We start from the raw sequence: 22,919 nt of genomic DNA, 5'->3' as shown, positions 1-22,919 counted from the left end.
GGAGCTTCACTATTATACACCCTAAGGCAACATGTGGAACTTAAAATTGAGTTAGATTTCCAGGTCAAATCTGGAACAGGTGCTTGGATCTGGCCGCTTTTCAAGCCAAAGCTTTTTGATACTGAAGCAGGAAGATGATGAGGGATTGAAGGATGAAGCATTCATGAGCAGAATAGCATACTCTTGATTGTATTCAAATATGTATATAAAAACACTTGTGTATTCAGCATGATTACAACTATTTAAACAAGTAACAGCTAGAAAGAAATTGTGTGAAAATGTTAGTAGCAGTTATCTTTGAGTGGTAGGATTTCAACGGATTCCTCCCCACTCCTTTCTACCTTTGATGTTTTGTTTTACCTTTCTTTAATTTTGTCCAGTGAAAATAAGTTTTTAAAGGTAAGAATCCTTTGTTTATTATCGCTAAAGTTCTTAGTATAGATAAGATGGCAGATCAATATTTGTCCTTCAGAATGGCTAAAAGTCATTGTATTTTTCAGTTTCAGGAAACTAATATCAGAGGAAGTGGGCTATTGTAGAAGAAAATGCATATTCCAGAACATGTAATATTCAGTAAGATGAATCCACATTTAGCCTTAAAAATAATTAAGGATATATTTTATTTTTGCTTAGCCCTAATTTTAGTGTACATAAAGCTCAATCCTTAGCTTTTGAAAGTTATATTAAAAGGCATATCTCTAGGGGCCAGAAATCAAATTTTCAAGCTTGGATACCTAGAACACTTTCTGAAGGCCATTGTGTTTTTATGACCATTTGTTCAGAATTAATGAGAACTACTTTGCATAGACATCATTTTATATCTAAAACAGCAACTTTTAGGGAGTCTTCCCACTCACCTCGTAGATAAGAGATTATCAAAGTTGATTTTTTTTTTTTGTTCCCAACCCACTACTGTTTCTAGTCTGTGAATCTCAGAGATAATTATCTTTTAAGGCCCACAATTTTAGAACATTTATCAAGTTATTAAAACTACTAATTATGATGGTAAATACCCAAGGAATTTGGAGACTATTGGGTGCATTAAGAATACCAACCTCAAAGATGCCTGTGGGGGAAATGGGCATGTGGATCAAGAAAAGCTTCTTGCTTTTTCCTCCCTGGCTGCCTGAAGAATTCCAGCTATCATGAATGACACTGTAACTATCCAGGCCAGGAAGTTCATGACTAACAGACTACTGCAGCGGAAACAAATGGTCATCGATGTCCTTCATCCTGGGAAGGCAACAGTACCTAAGACAGAAATTCGGGAAAAACTAGCCAAAATGTACAAGACCACACCTGATGTCATCTTTGTATTTGGATTCAGAACCCATTTTGGTGGCGGCAAGACAATTGGCTTTGGCATGATTTATGATTCCTTGGATTATGCAAAGGAAAATGAACCCAAACACAGACTTGCAAGACATGGCCTGTATGAGAAGAAAAAAACCTCAAGAAAACAGTGAAAAGAACGCAAGAACAGAATGAAGAAAGTTAGGGGGACTGCAAAGGCCAATGCTGGTGCTGGCAAAAAGTGAGCCGGAGATTGGATAACAGAAAGAATAAAGATTCTCCAGTGACTCGATTGGTGATTTTGCAGATTTTTCACCAGAGGATTAATAAAACTATAAAAATTTTGATATGTTTGGTTGTTTGAAATACATTTGAAGTTTACTGGAAATGTCAGTCTGCTGTTATGGCAGATTTAGATTGATGCTCAGGGTTCACCTATTGTCCCATTAAACATTCAGTGAAGACTTTGAAAAAAAAAAAAAAAGAAAGAAAAGCTCCTTTGTCTTGATTGAAACCTCGTATTTTTACATCTTTTGAAAAGTTTCCTTTTTCTTCTCAAGTAGAGATATTCCTTTCTATAGTTGGGTCATAGTTTTTTTTTTAACCCTTTCTGCCAATCTCTGCCTTTTCACTGGAGAGTTTAACCCACTTACATTTAAAGTAAGCACTGATAATGCAGGACTTTCTTCTGCAATTTTGCCATTTGTTTTTTTTTTTTAAGTTGTATACCTTTTTTGTCCCTCAGTTCTTCCATTATTGTCTACTTTTATATTTAAATGATCTTTTGTAGTGGACCTTTTTGAGCCCTTTCTCATTTCTTTCTGTGAATATTTTTCAGCTCTTTTCTCTGTGGTTACCATGAGGTTTAAATTTAACATCCTATATATATGAATTTCATTTATTTTATACCAAACTAATTTTAATAGCATTCACAAAGTATGTTCCTATACCCCTCAATTCACCCACCTTTTCTTTGGTCACATATTACATCTTCATACCTTTTGCACACAAAAACATATTTATTATTACTTCATAAGCATTTGCATTTTATTTCCTATAAGAAGTAAAAAGTGGAGATACAATCCAAAATCAAGATAGTTCTGCCAGTTTTTGCTAGTTGTTCAAGGATTCTCTGGAGTATCCCACTCTGCCACCCTGGTTGACTGGAACTAAAGCACAATTTTTATTGTACATAGTGGTATGCTTACAGGGGATAATTGTATTGACCAAAGAATGATTGAATACAATAAATGTGAGTCTGCCTTTAAATAATTGATATGGTCACTTTTGGTGTGGTGACTGAACAGGGAATCTGTGAGAATTTAAACATGGGGCTGATTTCAGCTCAGAAACCCTTCTTAGAGGGGTAAGATCTAGAACTTACTTAATAATGAAAAAGAACAAACTGCAGAAGAAGTGATAGGAAGCTAACAGGCACAGAACAGGTAAGAGAATTGAGTAACAATTCTGGACCAGGCACTCATATTTATTAGCTCTTTCATTTTTTTCAATTACAAAATGGATTTTAGAGATTGGTGGTAGAATATCATTTTAAAAGGTTTCAGGTTGAGGATGCCAAGTGACACAACTTATATGTAGAAGGATTCAAACATTTTTAAAGATTTATTTAATTTCTGCCCTGCCCCTCACCCTTGTTGTGTGCTCTCTGTGTCCATTCACTGTGTGTTCTTCTGTGTCTGCTTGTCTTCTCTTTAGGCAGCACTGGGAACCAATCCTGGGACTTTATGGAGTGAGAGAGAGGTGCTCGATCTCTTGTGCCACCTCAACAACCTGGTCTGCTGTATCTCTTATTGTCTCTCCTCTGTCTCTTTTTTGTTGCAGTCATCTTACTGTACCAGCTCTCCACTTGGGCCAGCACTCCTGCACAGGCCAGCACTCTGCGTGGGACAGCTTCCTGTGAGGGCCAGCTTGCCTTTACCAGGAGGCCCCAGGAATCAAACTCTGGACCTCCCATATGGTAGATGGGAGCCCAATCCCTTTAGCCACATCTGCTTCCCTGGGGAGGAGCTTTAATATGCAGAGGAAGTATGTTTTGTTAGCTCTAACTCATCACACAACTTAAAGCAGTGGACAGTGAAGAAGAGTTTAGCACCTGCATTAAGGACCAACTTCAGTGGGTGTGGAGAGGGCAGATATTATTTGGTTCATATCCACTAGTATTTACTTGCTACACACCAGGTACTACTGATCACTGGGGATACAAAGATGAGTAAGCTAGAACCCCTGTCCTCTAAGACAAACAAATTCCTGGGGAGTTCACCAAGCAAAACACTAATTTCATCCCAAAGTACTTAGTGCCATGACAGAGATACAGCACAGTGCCATGGGGCTATAGGAAGAGCACTTAGCCCAGATGGTCTTTCAGGGATGGAAGGTTTCCTGGAGGGGGGGGGGCACCACTCAGCAGACCACCCCTAGGTCTTTAGGACACTTGGTCACAGTTCCTGGATCTTTCTTCAATTATTAACAACTCTCACAGTAGGGACATTTTGTGCCTGGAGGCAGTGGCACTGAGGTCAGGGGGATTAGGTGTATTTCCTACAGAACCAGTTCTCTGCTAAACTCAATGGACTGAATAATTCACCAAGACACAGAAATCAAAGGTGTACTTCATTGGAAAAAAAGGAGAACCAGGCTGTTCATTTCTTTGTCTTACCCCAGGCTGTGTGCAGGGCATCCAGATATTCTGCCTCAGATAGCTACTGACAACTCCACCCAGCCCTGAGGTCAGAAGGCTGCAGTGGAAAATTCACAGGACTATGCAGATATCTTCCCACTCCTGCTCACCCTACCCCAGGCCATGGCAGAAGTTAATTCCATCTCCCTCACCTTAAAGGTGCAAGAGTAAATGGCCTTGGTTCGATCCCCAAGACCATTGGTGTTTGTAATCTGTCTCTTCCAGGATACCACCACCAAGGGCAGGGGCAGGACAAATCCTAAGGGGATTCTGGTTTTCCATTTCTTCCAGTTCTTTTTCATTTATAAAATCTTCTCCTCACCCATTCTATAAAGCACCTATCTTTGACTTATACTTACTTTTGAAATGTTTTCCTGTTTGCTTCCCAGATGTTGGGGTGTGTGTGTGTGTGTGTGTGTGTGTATGAATTCCACTGTTAATATGTGTTCCTGTTTCCGGCTAAGTCTTTGCAGGTCTCATATGATGGCCAACACTGTCCATGCCTTTTGAAAGAGGCTAATAACTATGTCACTAAACACCATCAAGAGATTATAAACACACTTACTTAACCCTATTCAGATATACCACACAGAGATGCAGGAGGATGTATCTCAGTGATGAATCCTTCCTCTCCCTCAGGTATCCCAACTCTAATGGACATTTTCCCTTTTTGACTGCCCAGCACTTCCATTTCTTCTGATCTTTGGGGACTTGCATACTCTATGACTCCTGGTGGGAAGCAGGGCTTACCACCCAATACAGAAGCTAAAAAGGCTCTAAGCCTGTTTGCTTGGCCCCTTTAGGTGGTTCACCCTTCACTGATGCTGGGGTTACTGACTAAAAGAATCAGGGACATGGGGATTCATTCTGGTGGAGGTGACAGCAGAGACAGCACCACATCTACAGGACAATAACAGCAGCTATGCAAGCGCTGGTGCCCTAAATTTCACTGCTGCACCAGTAGGGTCCAGATTGGACTGGGTGCCATTCTGGCTGTCTAGCCGCCCATTTCTTCCTTCCTGTTCTATATGCTTTCAGCTACTCATGTCCTTTCAGCAAATTACTTTTCCAGGTATAGTAGGCAGCGCTTTAAAAAGCACATGCCTCCCATCAGTTTCCCTTTTTCCCTAGCTGTACCACACATATGTGAGCCACAAATATGTAAAAGGTGCACAGGTAGGACAGAACTGTGATTCTAAGTTAACAACAGAGATGGTGAAGACTGAAATTTCTCTCTTCATGATTGGTAAGAAAGAAGTTGAGGGGTTAGAATGTAACTAGTAATTCCAACATCTCATAAAGCTTTTATTTTAAAAGCAAGTTATTAATGCCATCAATAGGGAAAAAAATAACAACAGTTTCCTTCTTTTTCTCTTCTGGATCCTTCACTTATTTTTTCTCTCATCCAAATGAAAAGTACATACCTTTGGCCTGCACGTGATTGAAATGTTTTACTCCCTATTTCCTTTAGGATTAGCGTTTTCAGCCTGCTCTCTACATAAGAGTTGTCCTATTTTTTTTTTATACAAAGCCTGAGGAAAAAATGTTGTTCCCCATCAAATACTGCACTCTCCACCCCCCTTCCCTGAAGCAGACACAATTGCTTAAAACACACAACATGATCTTCTTTATTTAATTGTTTAATCAGTTTACATTCCACAACTGACAGATTATTTATTTTTATTTTTTCCATGAACAAGTCATTTAATTAATTACCAGACACTTTCTCTTCAGTCGATGGAAATACAGTATTTCTGCCAATTTGAAAAAGAAAATTGCAAGATGCAGTCAAGTTTCGGTGAAGTCCCCAAATGCTCTCTCTTCCTCAGTTCTCTCAAAGTCGCAGGAACCTGGCAATTTCCCTTTTCGTTCCCCACCCCCCTCCCACTTCCCTGTTAAATTCACCTCTCAGAATAGCACAATAATTTCAAAATCTGGTTTGGATCACCTTTCCTGTAATTAATTAATTATGAGAAGGAACAGACAGTACAATAGATCTGATAAGATGTAGCATTCTTGTTAAGATTAAACAACACATTTATTCACATCGTATCAGAACAAATGAACATAATATTTAATCTTATTTTAGCACCAATAACCACAGGAATTGTTACCTCCAAGGGTAGAGGAGTAGTTAGAATCCTGCAGTACACACCACTCCTTGTCTAACCAATCAGAAAGCACTAAGCAAATTAAAGTAAAGGGAAATAAATTTATATTGACTGAGCAATAATCTGGTGGACCATAAACACTCCAGGTGCTTGTGAGATTCGTCGGCTATGGTCCCTGTCTAATGACCACATATAAAACATACTCACCAAATCAGCTCATTTTCTTTCGCTCTGTAACATAGGGCTCAGAATGCTATATTTTAAATGAATTGACCCTTGTCATACTGGCTCTCTGAAATGTCTTGAGAATGCCTAGGGGTTAGTTACTTGCATTTTATTCTGCTCTCTGCCCTAAGATCTAACCATGTGTCACTTCCCTGAACAAAAGAGCATTCCTTCAAACCTTAGGAAGGTCTCGGGGCAGGGAGGGGAGCTAGGCAATGGTGGGCTGAGTCCCAAGGTAGGGACAGAACTTGTTCCTGCCATGTCCTAGGAAACTCAATCTGCTTGTAGCCGCTGCTCTTCCTAGTATATCTCCTTTTATCATTTGACAATTAGATTTTTAAAATTAAAGAAATTCAGGGATTGAGGAAAAGCTCCAAATTTTGATGAGATGTTCTTAGCAGGTGGCTGGACCCGCTGATAGAAGGTCGTGGAGATCTTTATTCTTGACAAAGAGAAGGTCCGTCTGTCCCCCTCCCTGCTATGGGATGAGGGCATCTGGACAAAGGAGAATAGGAACTGAAGTCCTGTGCCTGAAGAAAGTGTTCTACTTTGGCCTCCAGAACTTCTCTTCAACAGACAGTCAGCACCATGCCGAGGGCTAGCACCGACACCCTCTGGGACAGAGGTGACCTCTAGTTCACTTTCTGCTTCCCACAGGCAGTGGTCTGCCCCTCTAATTAAACACATGAAGCACAACTTCAGAGGCTGTGCTTTCTTCTCTAGACAGATACCAGCCTCTATCCCTTGTCAGACCTAAGTGACTCCAATGAAGAGGAAGACATTGTTCACTCTCCTAATGAAGAGCCTAAATCTGCACTGTCCTCTGGGTAGCCAGGAGCCACATGTGGTTACTGGGCACTGGAAATGTGGCTGGTGCCAACGGAGCTGTTTTATTATAAGAGTCAAATGCACCCTGGATTTGGAGGACTTTGTTAGAAAAAAGAGAACATAAAATGTTGCAATAATTTTTTATATTGATTACATGTTGAGATGACATTTTTGATATTGATATACCAGGTTAAAATATATCCAACTGAATTTCACCTGTTTGTTTTGACATAAAAACAGAAACAAAAATGTGGCTACTAGAGTATTTAAAATTGCTATTGTAGCTCATAATATATTTAGTTTGGACAGTGCTGGTCTAAATCCCTTTAACCTGAAGCTGGTCGCAGAGATTGTCACCTTGACCATCAGAGAGGAGGAAGATTTGCATTGAAAGAGCCTATGACAATGGGTCAGTTGGGTCACTGGCCAGGGTTGGCATATATCCCCCCTGTGGGGCAGCTATTCTTCTCAGATCCAGGAGATGGCAGGTTCTTGTGACCCAGGATTGCCCCATTCCCTACTCCTCTCCCCTACCTGCTGTAAAGTCAGCATTACTGCTTTTTGGAGCTCCTTCTCCTTGCTGCCATGCTGAGGATGAGTCTGCCAATTCCCCTTCTAAAAGTCTCAGTCAGGCTTCCTTTCCTTTTTTAATGTTCCTTGTTCTTATCTCTACTTCCAGCCAACATCTGCTGCCCACTACCTCTACCCCACCACCTGCCACAGCCTTCTTCACTCTTATGTGGTAGCAACTCTTAGCACAGACTCCCTGTTTCTGACGTCATAGCTCCAATTGTAGAATGAGTCACAGATTACAATGCAATTCATATGCATCACCTCCTTTTGATCCTATCTCCTATCCCAGCACAGCAAAACCTCTGTCAGTAAAGACAGTAAAATGAGATAGTCAAATTAGATGGGAAAAGGCATCTGAGAGTGAAAAGGTAGATAAAAAGCTTTGGACTCAAAATACAAACTGGCTGTTAGATTGAGGTTACTTTCTGAGGCATAAAAGAGTGGGACAAGAGTAGCGGGGAGGAAAGCTCTCTTAATTCATCTTACTGCAGTAAGCACATACCAGCACAGGCCCAAAGCCTCTTTAAAAATAGCAGCAGAGTGGACAAGGAGACGTGGTGCCCCGAGGAGCCCCGTAAGCCCCTCCTTCTCCCTATTTGGCTAAGAGGATGAGGAGACACAGGGAGGTAACAAGACTCACCCGAGGCCCAAAGTGAGCCAGTGACAAAGCCACTTATGTGACCCCAGGATCAGGTCTCTGTATTGACCTTTGCGATGACCTTCACCTTTCAGACTTTCATGATATGCTTTCACTTTTGGAAAATATATTTTACTTTAAAGGCAAAAAACTTTAGAACAGAGTTCCAAAGCACATGAGTGACTATCAGAAAAGCAACCAGAAAAAGAAAAGACTCCTGTGCCAATGGCTTCCCTCCCTTCAAATCCCACCCACAGTCAGGATTTTAGGGCAGTCCACATAAGTCCTCAGAAAACTGAGGGCTACAACATTGCATTTGTTTAGTCTCAACTTCCCTCCCCTTTATTTTCAGTTTCCACTTTTATTTATACATTTTTACAGATAGTCTTGAATAGCAAAACAGTCACACCATGGGTAGAAATGGGAAAGGAGTATGCAAATGAGTTAGTGAAAGCTCTTTATGTGAAAGGCATCATCACACGCACAACGACACAGACGCACTGGTACAAGCAGACTAGAAAGGGTCTACAGATGACCCAGAAAGCAAAGGAAAGGCTTAGCAGAGGGAGAAATGGGAGGCAGGGGAGGAGAGAGGGACACAGAGCTTTTTCCATGGACTAACACTGAGTCCTCAGGGAAGAAGAGTAGGAGCTGCAAGGCGGAGGGTGGCATCTGTCAAAGAGACGCCAGATTTAGGCTACTGTTACGGACTCTCCATGTGTAGACCCAGTTTTTGGTTTCTCAATACTGAAAACACACAGCTATAGTTGGGTAGCTGCCTCATTACTGGCTGGGCTCGATTTAAATAACAATAACTTGGACTTCCTTTGGAGAAATTCTCACCATAACATTGACATCTGATCAACTGCAAACCAGAATGTGGGAAAACCCTTGGAAGTCCATTCTTTTCTCGTTTAGAACCTATGGTTCAGTTTGTCCCAAACAGGATCACATCCAGAATATGTCCAGTGAACGCACTAGCCAAAGACTTCCCAAAAGAAGTTCATGCTTTTGATGAGCTGCCTGTTTCACCATCGGGCAAGAGAGAAGATCCTGGCTCCTTGAAACTTGATCTCATTTTAAACTTAGAAGCTCATTAAAATCTTTCAGAATATGATTTGCTCACAACATTTGGGCATGTGCAACTAGAAATAATGTTAGGAGAATGGTTAAAAAAAGTTATAAATCATGTACCTTGAATAATAGTTAACTGCTTTGGTGCATATATGCTATTTGCCCCAGGTGGTCTACTCATTCTATCACCTCTGGAAATAAACAAGAGAAATCAAGAGTGCTCTTTGCAAAACCGGCTTTGGATATAAGGAAGGAAACTTGGCAGTGGGTAAAATAAATGAAGGGACTCATTTCTCTGGGGGACCCGAACAATAGAATAGAATCCCAGGTGCTTAAGTTGGACAGGCACAGACCTGTTCAGGAGCCAAGATGACCTCTCACTCTGAAACTAAATGGACGAATTCAGTTCCAGGAACTATTCCAGGGATCTGCTGCTGCAGGATAATTTGAATAGTGCGTAATTTATGACACTTCATGTTTACAAATCACTTTGCAATTTCTTTGTCACCCTTAATATACCATGAGGTAAAGTGTTATCACCATCCTCATTTTGTACATGAGGAAGTTCAAGTATGGAGTAGACACAGTGCCCAGAGTCACAAATCATTTTAGTACAGAGCTGAGATGAAATTTACAGTAACTATGTTATACGAGTGTAGCTTAATTAGTGAGTTACTCTGGCTTCAGTGCTCTTACACTTAAAACTAGATGGAGTGGTACCAAGAAAAAATATACAAAGAAACCCCAAAGCAGGGATCTTTTAGCCCTGTTCCACCCCTGCCCCTAACCTCTGGCTGTGAGGTTTCAGAGGCCTCGTTGCTTTCATTGGGGGCTCAAAACCCTGAGCTCCTGCTGCCAAGGACACAGGGTCACCTCCATGCATGGGAAGCTTTGGGGTTATAATCATTAATGTTGGGTCAACTGTGGATGCCTCAGAGAGATGGAACTAGGAACCATCTTTTAGGATTTTTTTTTTTTTTGTATTTTATTTCTCTAATTTTCTACAATGAACATGCATTACTCAGAAAAAAAATCCAACAGCTAAAAATATTGTAGTCTAAGAACTAACAGTAATGCTTAAGAAACAGTTTGCACCAGTAGCATCACTGGAAACATTTTGCACCAGCAGCTCCAAAAAGCTGAGTGCTTCGAGGGACACCAGAATCACTTGTGCATGTGAACTCTGGTAGGCTTGTTTAAAAATCTGTCTCCTTACTCTGTCGTATATGAGCCAGAACCCAGCACAGAAGACAGCCTGGCTGGGATGCACCAATTATTTCTATCTGTGGTGAAATCACATCTCACTGTGACTCATCATATTTCCCTGGAAAGGGCTGTATTTGTCCACTGGGAAGGCTAGTCCCTGGAGCAGAGGAAACATTTTCAGAAAAGCAGCTTCATTTAGCTACAAGAATAAACCAAGCATCTGACACAAACCACACCAAATAATTCTGGGGGAATAACTCTTTCGCCCAGATACTCAGAAATCAGTTAACTTAACATTCCCAGAACAAGCCAGGTAAAGAGAGAGCCAATTCTAAGCACACCTGAATGATGAACTTGATGTCATTACTCTGAATTTAACTCAGGTGGGCAGCTTTAGAGACTGAAGCCCCACACCCTCCGGCCAAATCAGGACAATTGCACATGAGACTTTCATTTTAGGTCTCTTGACATGACTGTGGATGAATATGAAGATATTAGATAGAGGGCCCAGTCTCAGAGTCTCAGAATATCCTCTTCCCTTATCAAAGGAAAGCTAAGTACTGCTAAATAGCTTACCACCTACAGGAGAATATCCAGGTTGGCACCAGAGCCTGGGGTGCTGGGCATGTGATCAAGGAAGGTTTTGTCTTGATTTGGTGGAGCTGTGCATTCTGTGTTGAAAGGACAGGGTTTGGAGGAGGATTGAGGCTGGAATAGACACAGTTTTCAATTAAAAAAAAAAAATTTCTTGATTCCAGGGAGCCACAGACTTCCTTATGAAACCGACAGCCACAACAAACAAGGGGGCTACTTGGTCTCTATAAGCCTCTCTAAAGAAGAATTACTTAACTATTTTAGTTGACCAGTGTTGATGGAAAATAAAAGTGGGTGAAGGTAGAGGAAAAGTAAACAGAAAAGGAAACGATAACTCCCAAAATGAAGAAAGAAAAATGAGCTGTCTCTCCAGGCAGACGCCTCACTTTCCTGAATCCCCAATCTAATAGGGAAGGAAGTAGAAGTTGAAATGGGCTGCACACTCCAGTTTGGCACACATGGAGTTCAAAGCACATACATGGTCACATACCTTGCATTAGTACATGAATTTGATCTTGACCTGGGAATGGTGGGTTGGGACTTGTGAGGCCACTGACTAAATTGCCTCAGAACGTTGGATTCTACTTTAATTTGGAGTTAACAGGGTCTGAACTAAAGCACTACATATGGTGAGGCCCCTCTCTTTCTTCTCCTTCTCTTCCTACTCTTCTTCCTTAGCCACCTCCAAGTAAGAGTCTTGGAGTAGCAGGTTTTAATTGTGCTTAAGCCCCTATGCTAGAAGGTTCAGGGTGGCCCAAGCACTTCTCCTGTTGCCAGGGGTTGCCAGCTGTACAGGACCTCCATCCTGCCCATGTGGTTATGCATTACTTTTGGTGCCAGGCAGGCTCAGACACCAGAGTGGGCTTATCTGTACCAATCTGGCCTCATTATCACAAAAGTAACTCAAAGCTCTGCCCTGCTGATGGAAAATTGAGCCTGGTGTTTTATTTCCTCCCTAGAAGTCCTTGTAACATTTCAGGAATGTTCACTGTTTCAAAGAGATGCAGTAAGCCCTGTTATAAAGATATAAAAATAAATAATTTGATAGAATGGATGATCTATTTCTGGCAAGTATGAGTTAAAAAAAAAAAAGAAGAAGAAGAAGGAATAAGTCATGGTAGGTTTGTGAGCCAGGACCCTCAAATGCAGGTACTTAAAGAAAAACTTCAAGGGCTGATACCAAATTGCCCTTTCAGGATTTTTTTCCCCACTTTTATGCAATAGGAAAACAATTGGAATTTGGATGTGGTCACAGACAAGTCCTCTGCCCAGAATGGGTGCTTGTGGACACCAGCCCCTCCTTGCTTCTGCAGAGTTCTTCCCAAGACATTTGGAAGGAGGACACAAGGCCTCTCAATCTGAGATACTTCTCTTCACTTTTCCCCAAGCCCAAGTGTGCCTTTCCCCTTAAGAGGGAAATCTAACTTTTCAAAGAAAATTTTTAAAAAATTCCCTGTACAATTGTAAAACTGGGTTTTCCTGAAAATGATTTCCCTCCTCATAGAATAAATCCTTTGTTTAAAAATAGTCCTTAGACCCTCAATTTGAAGCTAAAGCATTTCCTACCACACACATCATGCCACACCCCCCAGCATACCCATACACAAGACCCTTGTGCAAAAGCAGCCCAGTGGTCCTGGCAGGGAAGTCTTGAGTAGTATACTCACACCTGTGTCCAGATACATTTTTATGCACAAAAAAGCACCCAAGGGGTACACACATAAAAATGCCCACGTTCAAACAGATTCATGCACACCTGATGCCATATCCAGATGTGCATTACACATACATGGTCATAAAAGAGCAGATGAGGAAGAGATGAGCCTGGTGACCTGGTGGGTAGAAGAGGGAAGGTAAGTAGTAAGTGGGTGGAAAAAGGTAGAGATTGAAAGACAAGTAGAGGAGAGAAAGTACATGGGCCGGAAGGAAAGCTGCCGAGTGGTTGGCAAAATTCCCAAAGCATATTTACTTATGGAGCAATTGAATTCTCTGCTACATGGCTGACACCTGGCTATACCAGCTCAGGGATGCTTTCCTTGCGTCCCCGAGTCACCGAGGTGACTGTCAGCTACTCCTGCCCACTCACTCTGACAGACCCTGCCCCTACGGCTCTCATAATGCTCTGGCTGACATCTTTGCTCACCAACACCTGCAGTCCGAATTTGCTCAAATGAGCCTGAGACACTGAGGTGGATTTATTCCACCTCTGTTTGGGTGCCAGTCACTAAGATGATATTTTGGGATTCATGGCATTGAATATTAAGAGGAAATGGAGGAAGATGGAAAGATTCAAGAGTTCTCATTAATATACACAGTATCATACAAACTTGAGCCCATGGGAATGGAGTTGCTTTCTCTGCATGTGACCCATTTTCTTTCATCTGTACAGAGAGGTCACCCATATGAAAGGGGTATATGTCCAGTGACAAAGGACAGCTTCCAATGACGGGGAGTGAAAAGGTTGTGTTTGGCATACATACTTGTACAACAGCAACCAGAGACGACATTCCTTCTCACTCCTGAACTTTGTTCCCTCTTCTGTCATGGATTTTGTACCCAGCTGTGTCTTGAACTTCCAAAATCAGAGGACTAAATCCTGTGTTGTCCCAGACCTGTACTGTAATGTGTAGAACCATAGGACCCTCTGTCCCAGTGGTTTTGTTCTCAGTTCTACCTTCTGGAAATTAAGCTGTACTAAAAATAATAATAGAAAAATGCAAACCAAAAGGTAAAACTTCACACTCAAAAAACAAATAGCCACCATGCACACACGCACACACTCCAGGGATCTGCAGCTGCAGAACTGGGCAGCTGCATAGACTTGTCCCTCTTTATATTTCCTAGAACTCTGCACCTTTACCTTGGACCATGAAACCACCACAAATCATGGAGAGAACCAGTCATAGCACAATATTTCCATTTAAAAGGTGGAAGAGAAAAAAAAGGAAAACCACCCAAAGGAGTCACACGTGCGCACGCACGCACACACACACACACACACGTATCACAGCATTACTCCAAGGCTTCTAGCTGCCCAGGGAGTGCAGGTGGGAGTTGGGGCAGGGCAGCCTCTTGTTTAACCTGGGTGTAAGGCAGCTGGAAGATAAGACTGGGTTTTCTGAGCATCCGCTGAAGTGTCCATTTACTGATGCACATCTTGACTCTCAGCATGTTGTTCTCTCTCCCTTCCCACCTCTAAAATGTGTCCAAAAGTTTGGCAGCAAAGAGAAATTTCCTTCTCAGTTTGTTTTCTCTTCCACTTCTTGTGTGTAGCTGGTGGGCCAAGAAGGAAATCAGAACAGGACGAGTAGGAAAAGAAGTCATTCTGAAAATGGCCTCAAAGATGTGGTTACTTCTATCAGCTAAGTGCTTTGTTTCTTTGTAATGTGGTGGGTGGGGGGTGGTGTCCTCTCCTGTTGGCCCAGTGCATGACATTTCACTCTCTACGTCTGTGCTGCTTCAGTCAACTGCCACACTGTCCCTTCCCGGCTCACCACCTCATCCTTGTGAGAATTAAGATGCACTCGCGAGTGGTGATGTTCACTCTGTCTTCAAGAGATTGTGAAGCCGGAAGTGAAGAAATGATGGAAGAGCCACGTGATGGGAACGCTTTCCCCATCTCGGTGATGAGGTGACACAAAGTCTGGTGGGGATGCGGGTGCCTGAGCCAACTCAACTCTACCTTGGCACTGGCATCATCTTGATTTAGTTTTGTTTTAAATATGTATATTATATATATATTTATATATATATATGGATTTTTTTTTTTTTTTTTAGCACACTGTCCCATTCTCAGGTCTGGATTTAGGGCAGTTGGTCCTCGGGACAGGTTGGACAGAAGGGGCCAAGGTACAGAAGAATCCCGAGATTAGTGTGAGGCCCAGGCCCCCCCATGCACAGAACATGGACCATCCGTAGCCATGACTGATGTCATCGGGGAGTCCATACAGGTAGCGTGGGTAGCGTGACAGCTCAAAGTTGATCCCGGCCACACAGGTGCACAGTGAAATGATGCAGAAGGTTCCTGGAGGAGAAGGGAAGAAATACGGGGTAGGGTAATGGAGAAGGAAAGGGAAGAGGAGAGGGAGAGAGAAAGAGACATGAGGATTATTACATTATCAGTTTAAGTAAGAAAAAGTCAGAAGATCCAGGTAAGAATGGCCTGCTAACAAGATCAATATCTGGAAATATTCACAAGGAAGAAGATAGTATCAAGGGATCATTGTGAGCTTTCCCCACTAATAGTTCTCCAGTGTTTGACAAACTCAGAAAGCCTCTCCCTCTCCCTTGGGAATATACTAAAAAAAAAATCTCAGAGTTTCACATAGGATGGAATGAGGCAGAAGATGATTTGATTCATTTTTTTTCTAAAAGCATTTGAAATTCATTGCCTTTTTTTGGGGGGGGGTGGACACAGAAAAAAGAAAACTATCATTTTGTTACCTCTTTAAGAGAAAAACCTCTTATTTTTTTCTTTCCTATATATAACATTTTATACAGTGAGGTTTCCTTATTTCCTTTACCAACAACTCATCCAAACCACAGAAATATCTTCTTTTTCTCTATAAGACAACATTTCCCAAAGTGTTTTCCATGGAACACTAACCCTACAAGATACTCCTTTAAAAAAAGGGAGGTGCAGTCAAATAATTCTGGGAAACCTTGCATATGACTTCTTATCCAAGAAAATTTGTAATCCACATAAGCACAAGTTAACTCATCTAGCCTAGTTTCATAAGGCATTTCACAAGCTATTTGATGGTGGGACTCTCTTTTTAAAAACATGTAACTACTCGTATTATGCTGCTGTTTAAGAGTTTCTATATAGTATAGAAATGTAAACTCATTTTTAACTGATAGAGATAGCTGATATCCCTAAAATGAGTTCAAGCACTTTTCCTCTCAATATTTGTTGTGTTTTCTGCCCCTTATGTAATCACTGACATGACAGTGACTATCTGAAGAAGAATGCATGGTTTGGAAAGGCTGGCCTGGGAAGATAGAAGGGAGGAAAGAAGTAGCTATTTTTTTTTAAGGGAAGAAAACACAAGGAGGTATACTATGTTTTATGTTTAAAGTAAAATATCTTGCTTCCTACAAGCCAGATTCCTTTAAAAGGCAACCTTATTTCTTCCAGGCCCCAGAGTCACGAGCTTGTGATAACTTAAATGGCTATAGCAGCAGTGGTTGAACCTAATATTGATTGAGTGCCACATGCCAGGAACTGCACTGAGTGCTTAACCTGTATCGAACATTTAATTCTCACAACAACTCTATGAGGTAGGTTATATTTTATCCCCATTTTGTGGATGAGGAAATTGAGGTCCAGGGAGGTTAAATAATTTGCCTGAGATCATGCAGCTAGAGAAGGGCCGCAAACTCAGGCAGACTAGTCCCAGAGCCTGCATCCTTAACCGCCACACTATGTAAGGCCATTGGCCAGCAAGGTGTCTTCATGGTGCCTCCTGTTGTACACCGAGGTTCAAGTTGAATTCTATGACATCACTCAGTGTGGGTTAAGGCAGTGCTCTCCAAGGTAGCCTTAGGGGACTTATCAAAAGGCAGATTGCTGGGGCCCACCCCCAGAATTCCTGATTCAGTAGTTCTGGGTTGGGGCCTGAGAACAAATGTTTTTAGCAAGTTCCTAGGTGATGCTACTACGCTAGTCTGGTGACCACACTTTGGAACCACCGGGTTCAGAAAAAACAGCTTTATTAGACAAAGAGGAAAATTCCATAGGTCAAGGGTCAGATCACAGAAGAAGAAATACAAGTAAGTGATAAATGTGAAACATACTCAATTTTACTATAATTGAAGGACTGACATAATCTATCAAGTTAGCAAAGCCTTCTTTTGCTTGCTTTTGTTTTGCTTTGTCTTTTTAATGATCCTCTCCAAACTAGGAAGGGAGCAGTAAAAAGAACAATCTCATAGCCTCAGTGGGTGTGTAAACTGGTGTTTCCTTATTGGAACGTCATCTTTAAAATATTTATACCTTTTCACTTTGTGATTTCACTTTAGGTTAAGGAAATAATCCCAACTGGGGAGAAAGACAAAAGTTCAGGTGGTGGAGTGTGCATTTGAGGCAGTGGTGTACCAGTATATATGGCACTATTGTTCCTGTCAGAACAGTGGTCCCAAGCTTGGGGGAGTTACAAAACATCGTAGCTTACTGCTGCCCTGCACTGGGAGTCAGACTGAATTTTATATTACCCAGAGTTGATTAGCTCTCACCCCAGACTTACTGGTTCAGAATCTCTGGGAGAAGGGGTGGAAATCTTTAGTTTTTAAAAGTTCCTTGGGTGATTCCTGTTCATCAGCTTATTTGAAATCCTCCTGTTCCTGAGAGCTAGGTGGGGCAAGCTCCAGGTGAGGGAAGCAGGATGAGAGGGAAGGAAGGCAAAGCTGGTGGAGCACAGCCATGGAGAGAGAGATTGCCTGGGAGTGGGGGAGCAAGGAGAAAACTTCGTTTTGACATGAACTTATCAGTTCCCAAAGCTGTCCTGCTTATGCTCCAAATACTGTTTAGGCTTTCAATTTCTGGTTTGGGAATCTGGGTGCACAATGGTGTCACTTACCAAAATTTAGATTTAGGACCAGGAAGAGTGTGTGTGTGTTTGTGTGTGTGTGTGTGTGTGTCTGGCAGTAGGATGAGTTCAAATTTGAGTTGCCCTTGGATGTTCAAGGCACCTGGAAACATGGACCTGGAGCCAAATAGAAAGTTCTGAACTAGAGATATGGATTTGAGTCATCATCTTATAAATTGAAGCTCTGAATATGATTGAGGTCACTCAAGGACTTGATCTATCTATATAGGATACTTTTTAAAAAATAATCAAAATTACATTATTCTCATGATTAAGTCCACTGATTTGTTCTGAGAGAGAAGTTTGACCTCAAGGAAGTGTTAACTTCCCAAGTTGCCAGTAGTTGAAAAAGCGTGATAGCCAGTATTTTAATGGTAGTATTCTTCAAGCAGGGTTGAAAGGACACAAAAGATGTGGTTGATAGAATGAGGAGATAAGATCCATATGGACCTGTTCTTGATAACAATTGGAAATGCCCCTACCTCTTGATAACAAACATCTTGTTGCTATATTATGTTAACGGGGTTAATAGTAGGACCATCTTGACTTTAGGTCCTGTCAGTTGTTCTGTGACTTTGGAACATTTTAAAATTTCTCTTGTTTGTTAGGTCTTGTTAATATCCCCCCATATGGGGAAAACGTTCTGACTGTCACTTATGTGGTAACTTCCCTTTAATTAAGCAAGCCATCTATGTTACTTGTTAGGAAATTCTGTATGACAAAGAGGAAAGAGTTAGAACAGGTTTTGTAGTTTCCACATGTGCCACTGTTTTCTGTTATGAGCAAAGGTTTATAATTTTATGTACTTCACTTATAAATTCAAATTTGAAATATATAATAATAATTAGAAACGGATTTTTGCAGGCATATAGTAGAGCCTCAATAAGCACACTGAATGGATAATATGTTGCGGTGGTTAGCACTAAATTCTGACAATTTAAATAACAATGTCATTGAGTGCTGCCCCATGCAAAGCAATGAGCCAGGGCTGGGGAGTGGGGGCGGGAGGGAAGGTGAGCTGGATGGGACAAGCAACATGAGTGACTCAGATTTCTCTCTGACTTGTGGACTGGAGACCAACAGGCCAGTATGGGAAAGCAAACCCTCCCGCCTCAGAGTTGTAGGGATCCTCTGGGAAACCAAGAACAACTTTTAAACGACTCAGCCAGAAAAGTATCTCCATTAAAGCGCGTCAAGAGATATCACAGCCCTGGGAGCTGTAGTCTCCTTCCATTTATCCAAGGCACAGCAGTCCTTTGGCCAAGAGGCACAGGGCTGGGGAAAGTTACCTGATACATAAAAGGGAGCTTCTGCTCCGGACAGCCTCCATCTGCAGTCGACTCTGTGAGAAATATGAAGTCCCGTTCCCCCCACAGTAGCAGACCACAGAGAGGTCTTTGGAACGTCATGGATTTCTCATGAGCATTTATTGGTCAGTGAGGATCCCAGACAGGCAGTAGTAATAACACAGTCATATCTTCTTAATAGCACCCCCGCCCTTGGCTTGGGGTTTGGGCCTTATTCCAGTCAGACTCCAACACTAATTATAGTCATAGGGCAGCAATTACGTGAATAGAACTCTGCCCCCAACCCCTTCCGTTTGCACCCGAGGCTCTGCTGTGCACTCCTGACAGAGCTGTAAGAAGCACCGGGTGAAGGAACGCTGGCTGGGGGGCAGTGGCCACAGAGGTGGAGGCTGGTTGTGAGCCATGGAGGCTGGAGTCAGGAGGCAGGTGGACCATGATGGGGAGGAGGAGTTCCTGAGGCATTGAGCGCCACAAGACGCAGAAGAGCTCATCAGCAAATGTTTGTTAAACTGTTTGTGCCAAGTGTTATGTGAGATGCTAGGGAGATAAAAGGGAGAATGAGACACGATCCCTCCCCTTAGGAATCTTTAATTAAATTTAAAACAAAAAGCTAAAAAAACACACTCACACACACACACATACAAAGCTTATCATCCAGTAGGGAATATGAGACACACATAAATGAAAAGATGGGATGGAAGCGAAAAATAGCCCCAGACAGGGAATGAAGAGACCCGAATATATTATCTAATGTAAGCCCTGAACCTTTGGTGCCCTCATCTGTAAGATCAGGGAGCTGGAGAAGATGACTGTAAGTTCCCTTCCAAGTCTAGTAGTCTCCAGGAAAATCATGAGTACCAAAGAGAGTCAAGTCAACTCTGATACAGACAAGAAATCCTGGCTTGGAAAGGGTCTCCCAGGGAGAGCTCGGTCTTGAAAGATGAACAGGACTTCTGCAGGCAATAAAGAGAAGGCGGTGAGGGCACCTGGTCTGGATAGCATCCCTCCTTGAGCTTGGTGCCCCTTTGCCCCAGGAGTTTATGCCAGTGAATAGGTAGGTCACACACAACTCTGACTGTCCTCCTAGCTCCTAAAATGACTTCTGCTGCCACCTTAGTCCAAGCGTCCATCATTTCTCACATGGACCACTGTGTCCTGGCTTATATTCTTGCTTCTATATATTAGCGAGTGATATTTTAAAAATTTAATCAGATTTTGACACTCTTTCCCGGTAACACCCTCCAATGCCTCCCTGTACACTTGGAATAAAATCCAAACTCCTTAGCTTGCCTACATAGCCTCGCCTGAACCCTGCCTACCTCCTGACCTCCTTTCTCATGCTGACCCTCCCCCACTCCCTACACCGGAGCCATCACTGTGACTCTCAAACAAGCCAAGTTTGTTCCCACCTCAAGGCCTTGGCGTTTGTTCTCTCCGCCGAGAATGGCCTTCTAGTTCTTCTCAGATCTCAGCTCAGATGTCAGCCCCTCAGAGAGGTCCTCCCCGACCCTCTTCTAAGGCAGCCCCTCCCGAGTGTTTCTCAAACCTTGTTCCACTGAGGTGTCTCAGGGGCTGCCACTGGGAAGTGGGAGTGGGACATGGAGATGAGAGTGGGGTGGCAAGAAGTAGAGGACACTCCAGCCCTCTCTCCAGCCGGAATAGCTCTGCTTTGGTGTGTTTCTATATGAAAGCTCATTTGAAGGTGGGATTCTGGCAATTTAAACATTTTTGAGAACCCGGCCTCAGCTACTTTGCCAGGGGACCTAAGGTCTGTTGTAGTAACCACGCTTTGGACAGTGAAGTCCACTGCTGTCCATGCCTCATCAGTCCCAAGCCTCCTGCTGGCCCTGGAAGGGGTCTCAACCCTGGCCTCCAGGCAGCTGCAACTAGTCACCTGCAGCTGGGTGGAACAAGAAATGAAGACTCACTCTCCTCTCTGCGCCCGTACCTCAGAGCTCAGGATGTCCAGTGAGAGGGAGATCTGGCAGCACCCACGTAGCTGCAGACTGAGCGCTTGTACTAATAACCCCTGCTGGCGTATAGGAGCGGCACCCTCCATACCCTTCATCTCTTGTTTCCCTCTTGGTAATCTCTGCCTCTTAGTGGGGAGGCAGGGCTGTAATGAGCTGTGTAAACACAAATGTCTTCTTTTGGTTGTTCAAAAACAACGTAACATCTGCTCCCTTTCATGAACTTCTGCATGTGAAGCTTGGCTAGAAATTAGACCCAAAAGGTCACCTTTCACCCCATCTCCCTGCTCTGGACACCGCTGTGCCTGTTCCTGACAGCACCAGGCTGGAGCAGGAGAAGCTGCTAAGGGTTTCAGGTCTTCTGTTGCCCGCTCCCCGCCCCCTCCACTCCAGGCATAGTTGACGATTGAGTGGGAGGGAGCGAAAGAGAGGAAGCAGTTTTTCATGCTCAGACTGCCAACTCCTTGTTCCAACACCAAATACAGCTTCCACAGCCACCTCCTCATTGCTGCCATTTCTAATTAATATTTCTCTGGTTGCCCAATATTAGATTCTAGTTTCTCCCTGGTTTTAGTCTCCTGGCTGACCACTTCTTCCTGCTTCGCTATCTCTTCCCGTGGTTTCCAAGCTGCCCTTCGAAGCTGGCTTCCTCCTACATTTTCAGACTTGGGGTTTACCAGCTCTCTTCTCACCCCACATTAGGAAATCTCTCTGGCAACTTCATCTGCTCCTCTGACTTGAACTAACACTGATACGTAATTGATTCATGCTATGGCCACACACAGATCTTCAGTGAGACCCTTTTCTACTGCTCCCACACACCCAAATCTCTTTCAATTTCTGGTTTGTTTTATTCCTTCAAAGCCCTGCTTCACTTAGTTGAGTGATGAACTGTAATTGGTTAGCCTGGGACTGAGGCGGTGCCTGGAATGTGGGGCATTTAGTGCTAAACTTGGAAAGTCCCCAGCAAACTGGGACAAATTGGTCACCCTGCTGACTGGTTTCCTCACAGCCATGCTCTCAGCTCTGGGGCAATAGGTAGTACTTCCATGACTACATAAATTAACACCCACTTATAAGTAATAGAAAACGTAATGGCTTAGCCTAGTGGGAACACAGACACATGGAGGGATCCCAGGAATGTGCTGCTAATGTTAAGAAATGTGCAGCCACATAGCATGGTTGTGAAGGTGGGTAATTCTTTTGCAAACCTGAAATTTCACCAAGGAACACTTAATCATCAAACCAACAATGGTTCTATCACAGTGCTACCTCAAAGGTTAATTACCAAGATATTTTTATGCTGATATTCAGAGTTATGGACCTAACTCCTTTATCAGCCCACTTGTGAGCACTAATTGCAGGAGGCGCTTAAGGTAGACAAGACGGTGCCTCCTGGGTGGCTGGCGCTGCATTCGCACACACAGGAAGGTGCTGGTAGAACACGTGTTTCCATTCCCTTTAGGTATTGTGGGAGAAGCCACATCAGTAATGCCAGAGCAATAGGCCCTGCGGAGAAATAGCATCAAAATTAAAGCCTCAGGCTAGGCAGCAGGAATGCTCTTACTAACTCAAGACACCATCTCCTAGGAAACTGAGGCCCTGACAAGGGTTCTCTCAGGGATCCAGGACAGTTACATATTGTGTGCACAGGCCTTTTCTCAAATATCCTTATGTGACCAACTTGTGCCAAAACTTCCCTGGAGTATAATTTCTCCAGTGTTCTAGGGCCGGAAATCCATCTGCGTGACATTTTCTGCTCCTAAGAGTGAGGAATGGCGTCTGCCTCTCCCAATCTTTAGTACGCTCCCCTGCT

General features: G+C 42.8%; 2 protein-coding genes across 2 annotated transcripts in view; one reads left to right on the top strand and one right to left on the bottom strand.

The window, feature by feature from the left end:
* Positions 1 to 1,145: 1,145 nt before the first annotated feature.
* On the top strand, positions 1,146 to 1,466 carry LOC101415637 (small ribosomal subunit protein eS24). Its single transcript, XM_058297488.2, has one exon. It carries the CDS (start codon positions 1,146 to 1,148, stop codon positions 1,464 to 1,466), a length of 321 nt encoding a protein of 106 aa, XP_058153471.1.
* Positions 1,467 to 14,939: 13,473 nt separating this feature from the next.
* The window catches only part of TMEM178B (transmembrane protein 178B), a 410,227-nt gene continuing 402,247 nt past the window's right edge, over positions 14,940 to 22,919 (bottom strand). Inside the window, exon 4 of the mRNA XM_058297487.2 lies at positions 14,940 to 15,263. Coding sequence (XP_058153470.1) covers positions 15,013 to 15,263 — 251 coding nt within the window. The 3' untranslated portion in view covers positions 14,940 to 15,012. The remainder of the gene's footprint in view (positions 15,264 to 22,919) is intronic.

The sequence above is a fragment of the Dasypus novemcinctus genome, chromosome 5, assembly GCF_030445035.2.
Source record: "Dasypus novemcinctus isolate mDasNov1 chromosome 5, mDasNov1.1.hap2, whole genome shotgun sequence".
NCBI classification, from domain to species: Eukaryota; Metazoa; Chordata; class Mammalia; order Cingulata; family Dasypodidae; genus Dasypus; species Dasypus novemcinctus.
Note: the sequence above shows the minus strand (reverse complement) of the source record. Positions and strands in the feature narration are given on the sequence as shown.